This window comes from Rattus rattus, chromosome 2, assembly GCF_011064425.1.
Source record: "Rattus rattus isolate New Zealand chromosome 2, Rrattus_CSIRO_v1, whole genome shotgun sequence".
NCBI lineage: Eukaryota > Metazoa > Chordata > Mammalia > Rodentia > Muridae > Rattus > Rattus rattus.
In genome coordinates, this window is record NC_046155.1 from 135,592,626 (window position 1) to 135,607,642 (window position 15,017).

The 15,017-nt window shown below is 45.0% G+C and overlaps 1 protein-coding gene across 1 annotated transcript in view; it reads left to right on the plus strand.

Moving 5' to 3' along the window:
- Fam189a1 (family with sequence similarity 189 member A1) overlaps positions 1 to 15,017 on the plus strand; it is a 406,652-nt gene that overhangs the window by 303,230 nt on the left and 88,405 nt on the right. The window contains exon 3 of the mRNA XM_032893466.1: positions 8,409 to 8,519. Coding sequence (XP_032749357.1) covers positions 8,409 to 8,519 — 111 coding nt within the window. The remainder of the gene's footprint in view (positions 1 to 8,408; positions 8,520 to 15,017) is intronic.

The following is a 15,017-nucleotide window of genomic DNA, read 5'->3' on the forward strand; positions in this document are numbered from 1 at the left end:
CTCCTGTGACTATCAGCAGGCTCTCCTTCTTCTCATCCAAAGGTTTACTTGGATATGGATGTGTATGTATGTAAGTATACATGTATACACACACACACACATATATATGTATATGCATGCTGTGTGTGTTCATGGTGTATGTGTGAGTACACGTTTATATGTGTGTATGTGGTGTGTATGTATGTGTTAGTACATGTTCCTGTGTATAAGTGTGTGTGCTTCTGTGTGTGTCTGAGTGTGTGCATGTGCACACACATGTATGTGTATATGTGAATGTGTGCTGTAGCTTCCACACATGTGGGAGCAGAGGACAGCTTTTTGGAAGTTGCCTCCCTGCTCCCCTTTTACTTCTGCATTTGTTCTGCACAGAGGAGCCTCAGGTGTGTAGTCTGACTCCTATCTCTCCACAGGAGTGCTGGGATTACGGGCCTGAGTTTTAACTTGAGTTCAGTGGCACAGTGAGGTTTTTGGGGCTACATGATGTTACTGACTGAACCATCTCGCTGCCCTTCAAATTCTTCTTGAGTCATTGTGCCCAAGCTAGAGCCAAACACCAGTTAGGGTAGTCAGGGCACACTCTAATTGGCACTGTGTTACTGTTGAGGGGTCGGGAACTCGTGTAGGGGAGACTTGGGCATTTTGAAGGCAGAGTCAGGAAGAGTGAGCATGTGTCAGGGAGGGGGCTGACTTCAGAATCAGAACTTTAAAATGTGCAGAGTTGTGTAAGAGTTCCACCTCTGTCTGTTCAGAAAGCTGGGCTGCTGCTAATATCCCAGTGTCTTGAAGGCAGCAAGGCTCCATCTTCCGGCTGGGCTGGAACAAACAGCAGTCCTTGGAAACCTTGCATTTCCTCAGTGGTCATGCCAAGGAGAATTCCTTCCATCTCAGACCTGTGTCCAGAGCTACCAGACTGCCATGCCCCATTCATGTCTCACGTGCCGTGGATGACGCCTTACTGAGTAGAGGACTCAGAGGAGCCCCTGCAGAATTGGTCAGGAAGAAAATCTCTATGTCTCAAACCTTGACAATTTCACATTCATATTTAGCTTGCGAGTGAATAAATTATCATGTGAACACATTTGTCCTGATATTAAAAAGTCCTTAAATTTCTGTGGCGTCAATATTAATATCTCCATTTTCATTTTTGGCTTCGTGTATCTTCTCTCTCTCTCTCTTTTCCTTCAGCTGAAGGCTTGCCAATTTCGGTAATATTTTTCAAGACCCAACTTTGGTTCTGTTTGTCCAAATCTAATATTTTTCTGTTACATGGACTTCACTTTCATCTAACCTGCTCTGTATTATTTCCTTGATCCTGGGGGTTTGGTTAATCTTTTTCTCTTACTTTTTAATCCTTTACTTTAAGATGTCAGAGTCTTGCCATGGGTCTTCTTTCTTTTGGGATATAGACAGATATTTACTGCCTGAAACCTCTGTGGACACAGCTTCTCCTGGATTCTACATGCTTTGCTGTGGGTTTCACTTTCTTTTACTGTAAAGATTTCTTCTTCTTTTTCTTCTTTTGTAGTGAGTCCCCTTTGACCTAGTGGTTGTATAGGGGTGCGTGGCTAACTGGCATGTTCTATCTTGACTGCTGGCCTTACTTCCTGTTAGTGAGGTTTCCCTGTGAATGACAGGGAACCAGTCATTCAGTGTATTGAGAACCACCTGCCTTCTGCAGGCAGATCCTAGATCTCATCCTTCTTTATTTGGTGATGTCATGTGTCCCTGTGTCCCCGAGGTTGGAATGTGTCCCTGAGGTTGGGATGTCCCCCATCTCTATCAGTTCTCATTGCCTATGATATTTCTGGGTCCTTATTTTTTTTTATTGATATTCCATGTAGGCATTTTCATCATTAAAAATAAATTTTGAAAGTTCCAGCCTTGTCTTGGTTTGATTCACAGTTTGGAGGACTTGGTTGTTTTGGTGTATATGTTTGGAGTTGCCCTATTTTCATGAACTAGCTTTTTTTTTTCCTGTTACATTACTGCACATTTTATGGTCCTTGTAACACTTTTTCACACTTGATCTATTTTGAAGACATTGGTGTAGCCTCACTAACTCTCTAATGGACAAGCATGTTTTCTTGTGCTGCCCTTTTAAACATTTTTTTTAAATGTTTGTGTCTTTGTACCTAAAGTTAGTCTGTATTTGCAACATACCTACAGTTTAGATCTCTTTTTTTAAAGACACATACTATACCATCGCTGACTGCAAATCAAATATTCAAACTATCATGGCTTAAGTGATTACTTCTATTATTTTATTTGCTTTATATAGACTTTTTTCTTATATTTCAGTTCTTTTCAATGATTATTTCATTTTGGTTGGATAAACTTTCCTAGCATGCTATTTTATTTCCTATTATATCTGTTCACTATTTATCTTAAATCCCCTGTTGTTTATTTTGTTTGATCATTTCTTCGTGTTTATTTGTTTGTACCTATGGGTTCTTTAGCTGCCGCCTGTCTGCACCACTTGTGTCATGCTTGCATTGCCTATAGAGGCCAGAAGAGTACGTTAGATCCCTTGAAGTTGAAGTTACCGACTTCATTTGGAGACATCATTTGGTGCTTGAACACCAAGTCGAGGTCCTCCCAAGGCTCTTAACGGCTGAGGCCTCTCTCCAGACCCTCTGCATATCTTTTAATCGTTTTTCAGTGTTAAGCTTGAAAATTATAGTTACCCTTTAAATTGATCATTTTTCCATTGCTATAACAAAGCACCGGACACCAGATACTTTGTTCACAATTTTGAGGGCAGAAAAGTCCAAGATGAGGTGCCCTCTGGGTTCAGCGTCTGCTAAAACCCTGATGATGAACGGTGTCCTGAGGGCACATGCAAGGAGGAGGCATCCCCTGGAGAGGCAGGAAGCAGAGGGCAGAGGGCCAGGCTTCTCTTTTAGCGATCCACTTTCAAAGAAACGAGCTGGGTTTCCCGAGGAACTTTGTAGATCCCTCCCAAGGTCGGTGTTCACAAAGGCCCAAGCATCGCCCACCTAGCTCTGCCTCTTAAGCACCAATCACTTCCTAGTACTGACTCTGAGAGCCAAGCTTCAAGTCACCAAGCTTTGGGGCACAACTTGCTTCCAAACCTTAGCAGCACCCTAAGCCTCTGATCGTCTGGTCCCAGCTTAATATCAGCAGGGTCTGTTACCTTTATTCTTGACTCCCCTCCCTTGTTATTACATCTTTTAATACTGTGTGACCGTGGGCTTGTTTAACACATTTTTACACCATCTAAGATAGCAAGAGAATAGACCAAACACGTATGTCTCCTTTTAACATAATACATTAGGCTTTAAAAACCAGGGATCTTCACATAGTCTCTAGCAGGTTGTCATTTCAGGGTAAAGAGTCTCTGAGATTTCTTGTCAGCCATACCTTCCTGCTTTGAGCATTAGCTCTTACTTATTTGGAAGTTTCTTGCTTTTTTGCCTTCAATTTTAAAGGCTAGTTTTGCATAACAGGTTCTTTTTGGTTTCTTTGTTTTCCTTTTATAACTATAACTGTAGTTTACCTGTCACCTGCATGGTGTCTAAAGGATGGTCAGCTACTAATCTTACCTCCTTAGTTTGCAAGCTTCTGGCTGCACCCTTGGCCTTTGCTAGCTTGGTGATTTGTCCGTGTTCGGTCGTTGTTCTCTGAGTCTCTCCTGCCTGGAGCTCCTGGGGCCTCTGGAATATGCAAATGTGTGTCTTCAGCAGATACCAGGAGATTTTAGTCATGAGACTTCAGGTCTCGTTTGCTGTGTCTTCCCCAGACCCGCCATCGGTAGTCTGCACCTATGGCTAGTACTCTCTGTAGGTTCCTTAGCTTCTCTTCTTCCTCATCTACAGCTCGTCTCTGGTGTAGTCTCTTGTGTCTTCGTTCAACTCATCTTCCTGATGTCCTTCAGTTCTGTGTCCCGGGTTTCCTAAAGCACACTCAGAACAGTGAAGATTAGGACGTTTCCACCTAAACCCCGTGTCTGAGCTGTCTCTAGAGCTTTCTGTGGCGACTTCTCCTGTGAATGTCCACAATTTGCTGTTTCTTCCTATGCTTTGTAATTTCTCGTTGAATGCTGGGACCCTGAATCAGTGTTCAGTACCAGTTAGCTCGCTCGCTCTACCCAGGTAGAAAGTAAGGGTGGGAAGGAAGAAGCCTTTCAAGTATTGGGGTTTGGCGGTATCTGAATCCTGAGGCTTTTGAGGACAGCCACCGCAGCAGCAATAGCAGCAGCAGCAGTAGCGGCGGCAGCAGCAGCAGCAGTAGCAGCAGCAGCAGCAGTAGCAGCAGCAGCAGCAGCAGCAGCAGCAGCAGCAGCAGCAGCAGCAGCAGCAGCAGCAGCAGCAGCAGCAGCAGCAGCAGCAGCAGCAGCAGCAGTAGCAGTAACATCAGCAGCAGCAACGGCAGCAGCAGCAGTAACAGCAACAGCAGCAGTAGCAGTAACAACAGCAAACAGCAGCAGCAGTAGCAGCAACAGCAGCAGCAGTAGCAGCAACAGCAACAACAGCAAGACAGTAGCAGCAGCAGTAGCAGTAGCAGCAGCAATAATAGCAGCAGCAGTAGCAGCAGCAGCAGCAGCAGCAGCAATAATAGCAGCAGTAGCAGCAGCAGCAATAATAGCAGCAGTAGTAGCAGCAGCAGTAGCAGCAGCAGCAGCAGCAGCAGCAGCAGCAGCAGCAGCAGCAGCAGCAGCAGCAGCAGCAGCAGCAGCAGCAGCAGCAGCAGCAGCAGCAGCAGCAGCAGCAGCAGCAGCAGCAGCAGCAGCAGCAGCAGCAGCAGCAGCAGCAGCAACAGCAGCAGCAGCAGCAGCAGCAACAGCAGCAGTAGCAGTAGCAGCAGCATCTAGTGCTAACGTCACATGGAGGCCTCAGGTAGCAGGGCTCTTCTCTCTTGTTAGAACCATTGTGTGGCTCCAGGAAGATGGGGTTTCTCTGCCCTTGCTAGTGACAGTTTCTGGGCAGGTCCTAGGTATTCCTCAGCCCTTAGCATCCCACAGTCCTTGACAGAGATCAATGCTCCTGACCCTGGGTGGTCTGATATCCTTGCTGCAAGTCATCACAGCTTTCTGCGACTTTTCTGTCACCAAGGCCTCCTACATTTTATCTTCTCTCTTTATGGCCTTCCGGCCTTCAGCCTCAGCCTCCTACTCTCTTTCTACCCTGTCATCTCTCTTGTCCCTGTGATGGCTGCTTTCTGGGACTGTTCAGCCACCTCCTGTGGCTGTGGCCGCCATCACAGTTGCTAGCATTCAGGAGAGGTCTATGGCCGCTCTTAGCTGCTGCCACTGTCCAGCAGTTGTGCATCTTTTGCAGCTGTGGATGCAACCAGGCTTTGTGGTGCTTCTGAAGTTTGTCCTGCTAATGGCTCTGCCCTCCTCTTCTTCTGCTATGAAGTAGGTAGCTAGTCTGCTGCTTCTACAGTGGAGTGGGCAAACTGCTCATCTCTGCCTCTTCTACAGAAGCCAAACAACTGGCCACTGGCTAATCCTGCAGCTCAGTGTTCTGGTGCCCACCATCGCGGCCCGTGCTGTCCCGGTGCTGGGCAGATGCCTCTGCCCTCACCACCACTCTACTGTTTCTGGTGTTTCTACCTTCATTGTTTCTTCCTGTGTGTAACCGACACAGCACATCCTAATGAAAGTAGGCAACAAGAGAAGCTTTTACTGGGCCTAGTGTGGCAACAGCAGGGGAGGCAGCAGGAAGGTGTCCCCAGTTACTCATCCTGACAGGACAACAGAGCAAAAGTCTTTGCCCTAATCCCAGCAAATTTCTCAGGTCAATAAAGACTGGCACTTGCAACAATCGCAGCACTGTTTCTTGTGTCAGTCACAATAGTCTTATTAGGCCATGGGAAGAGTGTTCCTCCTCTGGCCTGGGGATAAATGGCTACCTAGAGTTCAGCAATACTTATGATAGCAAAAGACTGTGTCTAAGTTGTTGGAAATAGTCCTGGCTGGAGCTGCATCTTCAGGAGACAAGAGTAAGCAGCTGTGAGGTCTGTGTAGCTTCTTCAGTGTCCCTGGAGTGTTCGAAATGGTCAGTGTTAGCAGAAGATTGGGTTGTCTGGCTGTTTGACTGAAAGCCCTTTTGCCCATGGAAGCCAGAGAAGCAAGGGGCAGTCCAACAGCTGCTAAGTGGTAAGTGGAGTGGTCTACAGTTCTTTTCTTATTTACAGGAAATGAACATCAGAATGATCACTTACAGTATAAACCTAACTTAAGATTGACACTAAGTCTTAACAGTGTTTATGGCCTGCTCAGTGTCCCAGGGAAGGGTTAATCCCCTCATCTGTGCCAGTTACTCTGGAAACCAGAAATGCCATGAATTGTTAGAAACAATAACTGAACAGCAAAAAAGGAGCCCGAATCACACAGAAGAGGACATATGGGTTTACAACGCAATGTTTCTGACTGTTCTTGGTAGAATGGTTTCTAGCGAGGCAATGATATCTCCACCTTAAACGGTCTCTATGGTGTGTTTTGGTGGTTGTTAGGAAGTTTGAGGCTGCGTACGGTGCTGTGAAATAAATCACAATTATATCGAACACAGAGGGTTCTGACATGGTTGAAAGGAGATACAGAGGTTAGGATAAGAGCTTCCTATTTGGTTCAGAAATGTCGGTGAAATTCGAGGCATGTCTGACAATGGAAAAGTTGAAAATAATGACTGTCTAAAGAGCAAAGAACATCTTGCACACAAAAATTGTGGCATATAAATCTTGCTCTCAGTGAAAGGTACCTCCACTATTTCAGTTCTGAGTCAGGAAGTATGTAACATGGGTCCCGGGGCCCCAAAGAACCAGGAAGCAAACAAGAAGTTGAAGTCCATAAACCATAAGAGCCCAGGCGTCAACTTGAGTGTGCAAGGATTCAGGTGATTGAAACATATTCATTGAACTTAAGTCCATGGTTCCTGATGATACACTACACATGTGCATGCATGCACACACACACACACAGACACACACACACACACACACAAAACTAAAGGGAAGTTATTAGTTATTTCTCAGGAAGCAGCTTTGAACATGATAAACATAAGTTAAAGAGGATAAAACTCACGATTTCAAGAGGGAACCAATACATATTCCAGGCACTTGTAGTAGAAATTCAAACACTGTCTGCATGGACAGATTACCTTCTGTAATCCTGAAATACACTTAGAAGTGGATGGAAAAGTTGCTTGTAGCCATGGGTGACAGTTAGTTCCATTCCACCAGACAAAATGTCTTTACATTTGCATTGCCAGGAGTCATTTCCACTAATGTCCGTTTTCCGTAGCTCAGAATGGTCTGAAATGCTCTAATGACCATGAAGGGCAAAGGAGCCCAGAAGGCTGTGATAGGAGCCACTGACGATTCGTATTTTTTCACCTGTGATAAAAAGTCTTTATCAGTCTTCCTGACACTCTCCCTGCTTTTGATCACATTAGCCTTAGATCACTCTTGGTCATAGTAGGGTATTTTGTAAGACCCTCGGCCTGGTAATCCACTCTACGGGGCTGATGGAATGGGTTCTTCATAAAGTTTTAAGGGGAAAACCAGGGAAGGTGGAAACCCATAGATTTAAGATTTACTAGCATTTGGGAGGCAGGGGCTGGAGGATTGTGAGTTCGAGGCTGGACTTGGGTAGTAAAGCCCTGTGTGGAACCCTGTGTGGAGAGAAGAGAGAAGGGAAGAGGCGGGAAGAGTCATAGCTGTTATACTATGTAGACCTTCACTACATCCTGTGTGACCTGACTCAGAGCGTGGAAACCAGAGGCAAGTGAGGCAGGATAAGCAATTCTAGAACTCGATACTAACAACTGTAGAGTTTTAGCACACATGACAACAGTTCAGTAATATTTCCAAGAATGGCTCACAATTCTCCAGAAATACACACTGAATCATTTAGGGATGGGATTATATAGTTCCACTTATGGCAGAATATTCCCCACAGGCCAGGTAGTAAAGAACAGCTGGCCCTGCATTAGCTGATCCCTGAGGATAAGTGACGAGTGCCAGGGGCCTCTCTCTTTTTATTTTCTCTTCTGCACATGTGCAAAATTTCCCACACTAAAAACTAAACAAAATCAATTTAACGTCCTTCTAATCAATATACCCTTTTCCCTCGGTTTTGCTTAATACGTTCTGGCGTGTTCCTATTGCGTGTCTGGAACGTATAGTATTTTCAGGCTTCGCTTCTAAAATTAAGATTGTAGGTTCCAAAGACGTCCATGGTAACTTGCTGTGTCTTTTCAGTGTTTTTGCTTTTGCTATTTAGGGTAATGCGAAGCTGACATCTTGAGAAACAATCACGTTTTCCCTTAAAACATAAATATTGTTCGTGTAATTACTTCATTAAGCCAAAGCGTCTGCAAAGCCAAGCCATTTTCCCTCCTCGGCTCGCCAAGTGGGTAATCAATTTGTGTTTGGTTGGCTTCCAGATCACCTTCTTCATGTTGCTCTCTGCAGTGTGTGTGATGCTCAACTTGGCCGGCTCCATCCTCTCCTGCCAGAATGCCCAGCTTGTCAGCTCCCTCGAAGGCTGCCAGTTGGTGAGTAGCAGAAAGGCTTTCTGTAAAAAAGCGTTCTGTAAAGGTCAGAGGCTCGGATGCTGTGGGGAGACATTGGAGGGCTAATTGTTCTGTGTCCTTCAAGTCTCAGAGAGAGTTGTATCCAGCCATTAGCTGTGTAGTTGCTAAGGGATTTCAGTCACACTGGTTCATGTCTCATTCCTATAAATTCTCCTGATTAAAACTTACTCATGTAAATTATTCCTCCCCTCCCCCTCCCCTTTGAGGCATGATCTCACCTATGTAACCATGGCTGGCCTGGGACTCATTATGTAGAGCTGGATGGCCTCAAACTTTTGACAGTGTTCCCACATCTGCCTCCCAAGTGGTGGGATTACAGACATGCACTCCCTATAATTAGCTTCAGCTCCCGAACCCCCGCCCGTGTGTGTGTGTGTGTGTGTGTGTGTGTGTGTGTGTGTGCGCATGTGTGCGTGCGTGCGCACGCGCCTGTGTATGCACTGGTGTATGTGAATATGTATGTGTGTGCCTTTATGTATATATGTGTGTATGAATATATATGCATCACAATTAAGGTTAGCATTGCTGTGATGAAACACGGCCAAAGCAACTTGGGGAGCAAAGAGACGATTTGGCTTACGTATCCTGAATCTTAATGCACTGAAGGAAGCCAATGCAGGAACTCAAACCAGAAGGAACTTGGAAGCGGGAGCTGGTGCAGAGGCCATGGAGGGATGCTGCTTACTGGCTTGTTACATAGTCTGCTTAGCCTGCTCTCTTATAGCACTTAGGCTCATCAGCCCAGGGATAGAGCAACCCACAATGGGCTGGGCCCTTCCCCAGCAATCACTAATTAAGAAAGTGCCCTACAGCCTTACCTGTACCCAGTCTTATGGAAGCATTTTCTCAATTGAGGATTCCTCTACTCAGATGACTATAGCTGTGTCACATTGACATAAAAATGGCCACCACAGTGTGTGTGTGTGTGTGTGTGTGTGTGTGTGTGTGTGTGTGTGTCTGCACATGCCTGAGTGCGTGTTTGCACCTTTATGTATAGGTATGGGTATGTGTGTGCTATCTGTAAGCACACACACACTGGTTCAAAAGACCTCTGCACTAGGAAAACTGGAGGCAGTGTGGTGTACCTTAAAGAGGATCAGTAAGTGATTTGCTGAACAGAATTATCACCTCAAGGTAAGTCAGTTCATAATTGTACAATCTCCTCTCTAGAACAGAATGAAACTAGTGACATCATGTATGGGCCAAGTTCGACTCCCAGAAGGGCCATGACTCCCAGGGGCAGGGAAACCGGCCTTGCTTATTCATCTTTAAGACAGCACTGGGCTTCCCTTTGGAGCCTCGTGACTCCCCAGCAGCTGGCCTGTTTGCTCTGCCTGTCAGTGATCTGTCTGGGAAGGCAGGAGGGAAGCATGCTGAGTATTTCTTTGACAGGGATCTGCTGCCTTCCCTTGTGCCTGTATTGCTTGTCTCGGCACTGAGGAAGCTTCTGAGTTACAAAAACTAAATGTCGGGTCTTAGTCTTAACTCTTCTAGAGATCACGGACTAGGTTTCCTTCATTGTGACGTTGGCAGCACCATCCTCTTGAGGTGCTTGTGTCCTAAGAAGCCATATAGCCTGGACTCCATCTTTATCAACAATGGAGACTAGCCATCTTCTCTCTATAACTTGGCACTCTCTTCGACCCTAAGTACTTCATGCAGTGGACATAGTATAATCTAGCCATTTATAGGGCGTCAGGAGATTTTATTTGTGATTCTTATTTTCCTATGCAAAGCACTGTGGGAAGCCAAGTGACTGGGGTAAGGTGAAGTGGCAGTGCCTGACAGCCAGATAGAAGAGAGAGTTCACACAGTGTCGGCCCCCCAAGCCACCTTGTCAATCTCAGACCCACCCTGTTTCAGAGCATGCAGTGCTGTAAGAAAGAACAGGAAAGTAAGATCCAGTTTCCTGGTGCCTTCTTCCTCTGGGGAAGGAAAGAGAAGGGCAGTCATATGCACACAGAGGGCTGCACTGGCACCATTTGGCACAGGTCTCTGACGAGATGATGCTGTGGATGCACCACCATCTGTCTCACTCAGAGGGGACACAGTGTCTCTGCTCAGTCACACACAAGCCAGTCCTCCTATGCTTAGGGGCCGTGTATGTGGCACTGAGGGAAAGCTCTGGTTTTGGAGCCATGGCCTTCTGCTAATATGGTCTGACTTTACACAGTTCTCTTCTCTCCCCAGCTTTCCTTCCCTTTCCTATTGTGTGTGACATCTACCTGCCCCCTGGGTACTAAATAGAGTATTAAATGAGATAGAACTCTGCAAAAATATGGAAATAGAATCGTTTTTCTGCTACAAAATAGAAAGGACAAAGCTCACTCCCAATCTTATCATCCAGCACGCAGTATCTTCCCAGCCTTCTCGGTGCACACCGCATGTGCATATGTGCACAGCTATGTCCACATGCAGTGTAGAGTCACGTGTGCTCTACTCACTGTGCTCCTTGGCGATTGGCTTTGTGATTGGCCGGAGATACTATTTCACGGTTTAGAATACTTTTCTACAACTGACTGAATCCAGTTGCAACAGGTGAACTCGCTAACACAAAACCAGAAGCTGTGATGATCAATGTTGTCAATTTCACAAGTTTAGAATCTCCTTCGAGACAAATTTAGGGCGTATTCATGAGTGGGGTTTCCGGATCGGGTTAATTGAGAATTGAGGACCGATCCTTAATGTGAGTGGAACCATCCTATGGTCTGGAGATCCAGACTGCATTAAAAAGAGAGACTGGGCTAAGCGTCAGAGTTTACCTGTCTCTGCTTTCTGGTTGCTAAGTAACCAGCAGTCTCTGGCTTCTGCCACCATGCTTTCCCTCCCATAAGGGATTGTAACCTCAGATGGGAGCCAAAACAAAGCCTTCCTTTTTTAAACTTGCTTCTTGTCATGTATTTTGTTGCAATGATAAGGGAAAGTGGTGGAGACAAGATATGTGTAGTACATGATCAATCAACATGCAAGTAGTGTCTACCCTTCCAGTGCACTTACATGTATGAACACGTGTACTGCACATGGACAGTTAGACCCATTTATCTACACTGGGCTTCTGATTCTGTCCCAGTTTTGTTTCTGTCCATTCATTACTTTCTCTTTTATCTTCTAATTGTTTTTGAGATAGGGTGTCATTTGGTGCCCTGGCTAGCCTGAAACTCATTGGGTAGGCTAGACTGGCCTCAAAACCACAGAGGCCTGCCTGCTGCCACCCTCCAAGGACTGAGGTTAAAGTACACCCCATGTCCAGCAAATTATCTTCTTGAGTTTTATAATTGGTTAGAAATCCCTGCCCCCAGACCTATCACAAACATCCAGCCTACTTCTTAAAAACATTCTTGCCTGCTCTTAAATATTTACTCTCCAAGATGAACTTTGACATGTTTTAGGGGGCCAGGACTCAAAAGGAAGGGTATGAGATTTTAACTGGAGTCATGTAATGTTTTAACATGGCCTTGAGAGTTATGTTAGACAGTTTTTGGTCTTCCCACCCAAGGACACGGTATATGTTTTGTTTTATCTACATTTTCTCAGCTAATTAATTGTGGTTTTTAGTTCTCTTTAGAATAGCTGGTGCATTACCGTGTGGACGTGTAGTGTTAGTGTCTCTTTTCTATGTACAATTTAAAATCATCTAGTTTTCTGTGCATAAAAAAGATATGTAAGTGAAAGTAATTTTTTTCTTAATCTAAACATCTCAAACACACCCTGTCTTCCAGAAGTAGCAACTAACAGTTTCTTCTTACCTTTCTAGCTATTGTTTCATGCATGGTGTGTGTGTGTGTGTGTGTGTGTGTGTGTGTGTGTGTGTGTGTGTGTGTGTGGTGTGTGTGTGTGTGTGAGTGGGTGTGTGTGTGTGTGTGTGTGTGTGGTGTGTGTGTGTGTGTGTGTGTGTGGTGTGTGGTATGTGTGTGTGTGTGTGTGTGTGTGTGTGTGTGTGTGTGTGTGTGTGTGTGTGTGTGTGTGTGTGTGTGTGTCTGGTGTGTGTGTGTGGTGTGGTTTTTTTGTGGGTGGTGTGTGTATGTATGGTGTGGTGTGTGTGTGTATGGTATGGTGGTGTGTGTGTGTGTGTGTGTGTGTGTGTGTGTGTGTGCGTTTGTTGCATGTTTACACACAGGCACATTCCTTTTGCAGACATTTGTGTACCCTACTGTCATTTCCACATGAATTCTTGGGAAGAATTTTGCTGTTAACTAGAGGCCGGTGGGGAATTCTGCTGGGAGGATGTGTGGTGTTTTAGTTGCTATGCCTTCATGAAGGAGTCTAGCCTTTTGATCAAAGGAAGATGGCAGGGAATGTGACCCTCCTGGCACACTCAACCAGTGCAAAGTAGGGTATCTGCTGCAGGGAGCTGACCTCGGTGCTGAAGGCCTGGCAGTGTGCGAGACCAGAAATTGTAAACAGGCATAGAGAAGATAAGGGAAGAGGAGTCTCAGGGAGTGCACATGCATGCACTTCGGTTTGATAAAGTTAGTTCGGCTTGGGGGAAATACTGTAGTCTCATCACTTTGAGGCTTACACAGAAGAATCGCTACTTGCCTTGGACTCCATACTGAGATTTTATTTTAGAAAAACCAAGAGGTGAGCTCTTGCCTAGTAAGCTCAAAGCCTTGGGTTGAATTCTACAACAGATGCATGCATGTGCACGCGCGCGCGCACACGAGCGCGTGCACACACACACACACACACACACATACACATACACACAAATAAGATTTATCAATTTATTCCTTAGTTCACCTTCCATGTACCACTTTTGCCAACACTGTTCTACTGTGGCCGGCTGCCCATCCCCATGCAAATTCTTGTTTTGTGTATTATCCAAATTGTCCTGAAAGAATCTGGCAGGAAAAGTGGGATATCATGATATAATTTTCATCTCCTTAATGAAATCATTTGATTATCATTTATATTTTTATGTTAGTTGCCAGTGTTGTTTATTTCTCTATTCTGCTGTCATTTTTTACCATTACCATGTACTTACTGTGTTAAGAAGCATACACTTCTGAGGTCTGTTATTTACATGTGGACATTTGTCAGTGTTCTTTCCTGGGGAAATTGAGTACGATGGCACTCAATTCTTGTCATCTGCATCCACGTCTGACTCCCCAGATCCTAGAAAACCTTTGCAACTTTAAGTTTATGTCATTTTTTCATTTCTCTAAATCTTAGAGACCTTTTTACTTAAATATTGGTAAATTTTGTGCATCTTGGGTTTTTAAATATTAATTAACTTTGTGCGGATGTATGTGGGCCTGTTTGTATGTCTGTGCGCCACGTGCACGTAGGCGCTAACAGAGGTCCCCTGGAACTGGGATCCCAGACAATTGTGTGCCCTGTGGACGCTGGGTCCTGAATGAGCAGAGCAGCCAGTGCTCCTCACCACAGAGCCACCTCCCTATCCCCTGGGTTTATCTTTATTATTACTGCACCTTACTAGTGACATTAAAGAACACACTGGTGGGCAGCCAGCGGGGACATCCTGGTGAGTGCCACCCTGGGGGACAACTGGGGAGCAGTTGCCAGCAGGGAGCACAAGAGCACTTTCCCAAAGATTTCTTTCTTAAGAACACCCATAGGATGTTGAAAAATCTTTTAAGGATTTAAAACAAGCATGCTGTTATAATCAAATTCATGGTGAAAGAGAAGAAGAGGAGAAGGACAAGGAGGAGGAGGGGTGATCATGAGGGTGAGGAGGAGTAAAGGAGGAGGAGGAGGAGAAGGAGGAAGTAATAGTTTTCAGCTTGTTCTCAAATGCCTCCCCATGCATGTGAATCAAACCCCAATGGCATCAACTTTGTTTAAAAGATTTATTTCTAAAATATTTATTTATTATATATAAGTACACTGTAGTTGTCTTCAGACACACCAGAAGAGGGCATCAGATCCCATTATAGATGGTTGTGAGCCACTACGTGGTTGCTGGGATTTGAACTCAGGACCTCTGGAAGAGCAGTCAGTGCTCTTAACTGCTGAGCCATCTTTCCAGCCAAGAAGATTTATTTCTAATGATCAAACCCTTCCACTGTGTTTGGGGTTTCCGGCACACCTCTTCTGTGTCTTTAATAAGAGTCTAACTTCAAATGCTTTCCAAATGCAGTGCGACCTAGGATGGTGATTATTCTGTCTTAAGTGAAAAGACGCCAGTTTCTTGGTTTTTCCCTTTTAAAATGTGAGATAAATCTGAATCTAGTCTCATATAAAAGATGCAAGCAGCACATAAATTAGAAGAAAATTTTAAGTCCCTCCATCTTTCCACCCCAACCACATAGATACTTGCTTAATGACATAACCATGTTCTTCATATTCATAGATGTTTACTGCAAAAATCACATGCATGTGCCCCAACATAAAGTTTATGTTTGAGTGAGGAGGCTCATGCCGTACATATTCACATGGGGTGCTTTTCCCACCCAGGGCTCTGATTCATCCTTCCCATGAGTCTCTTAGAGACACAGG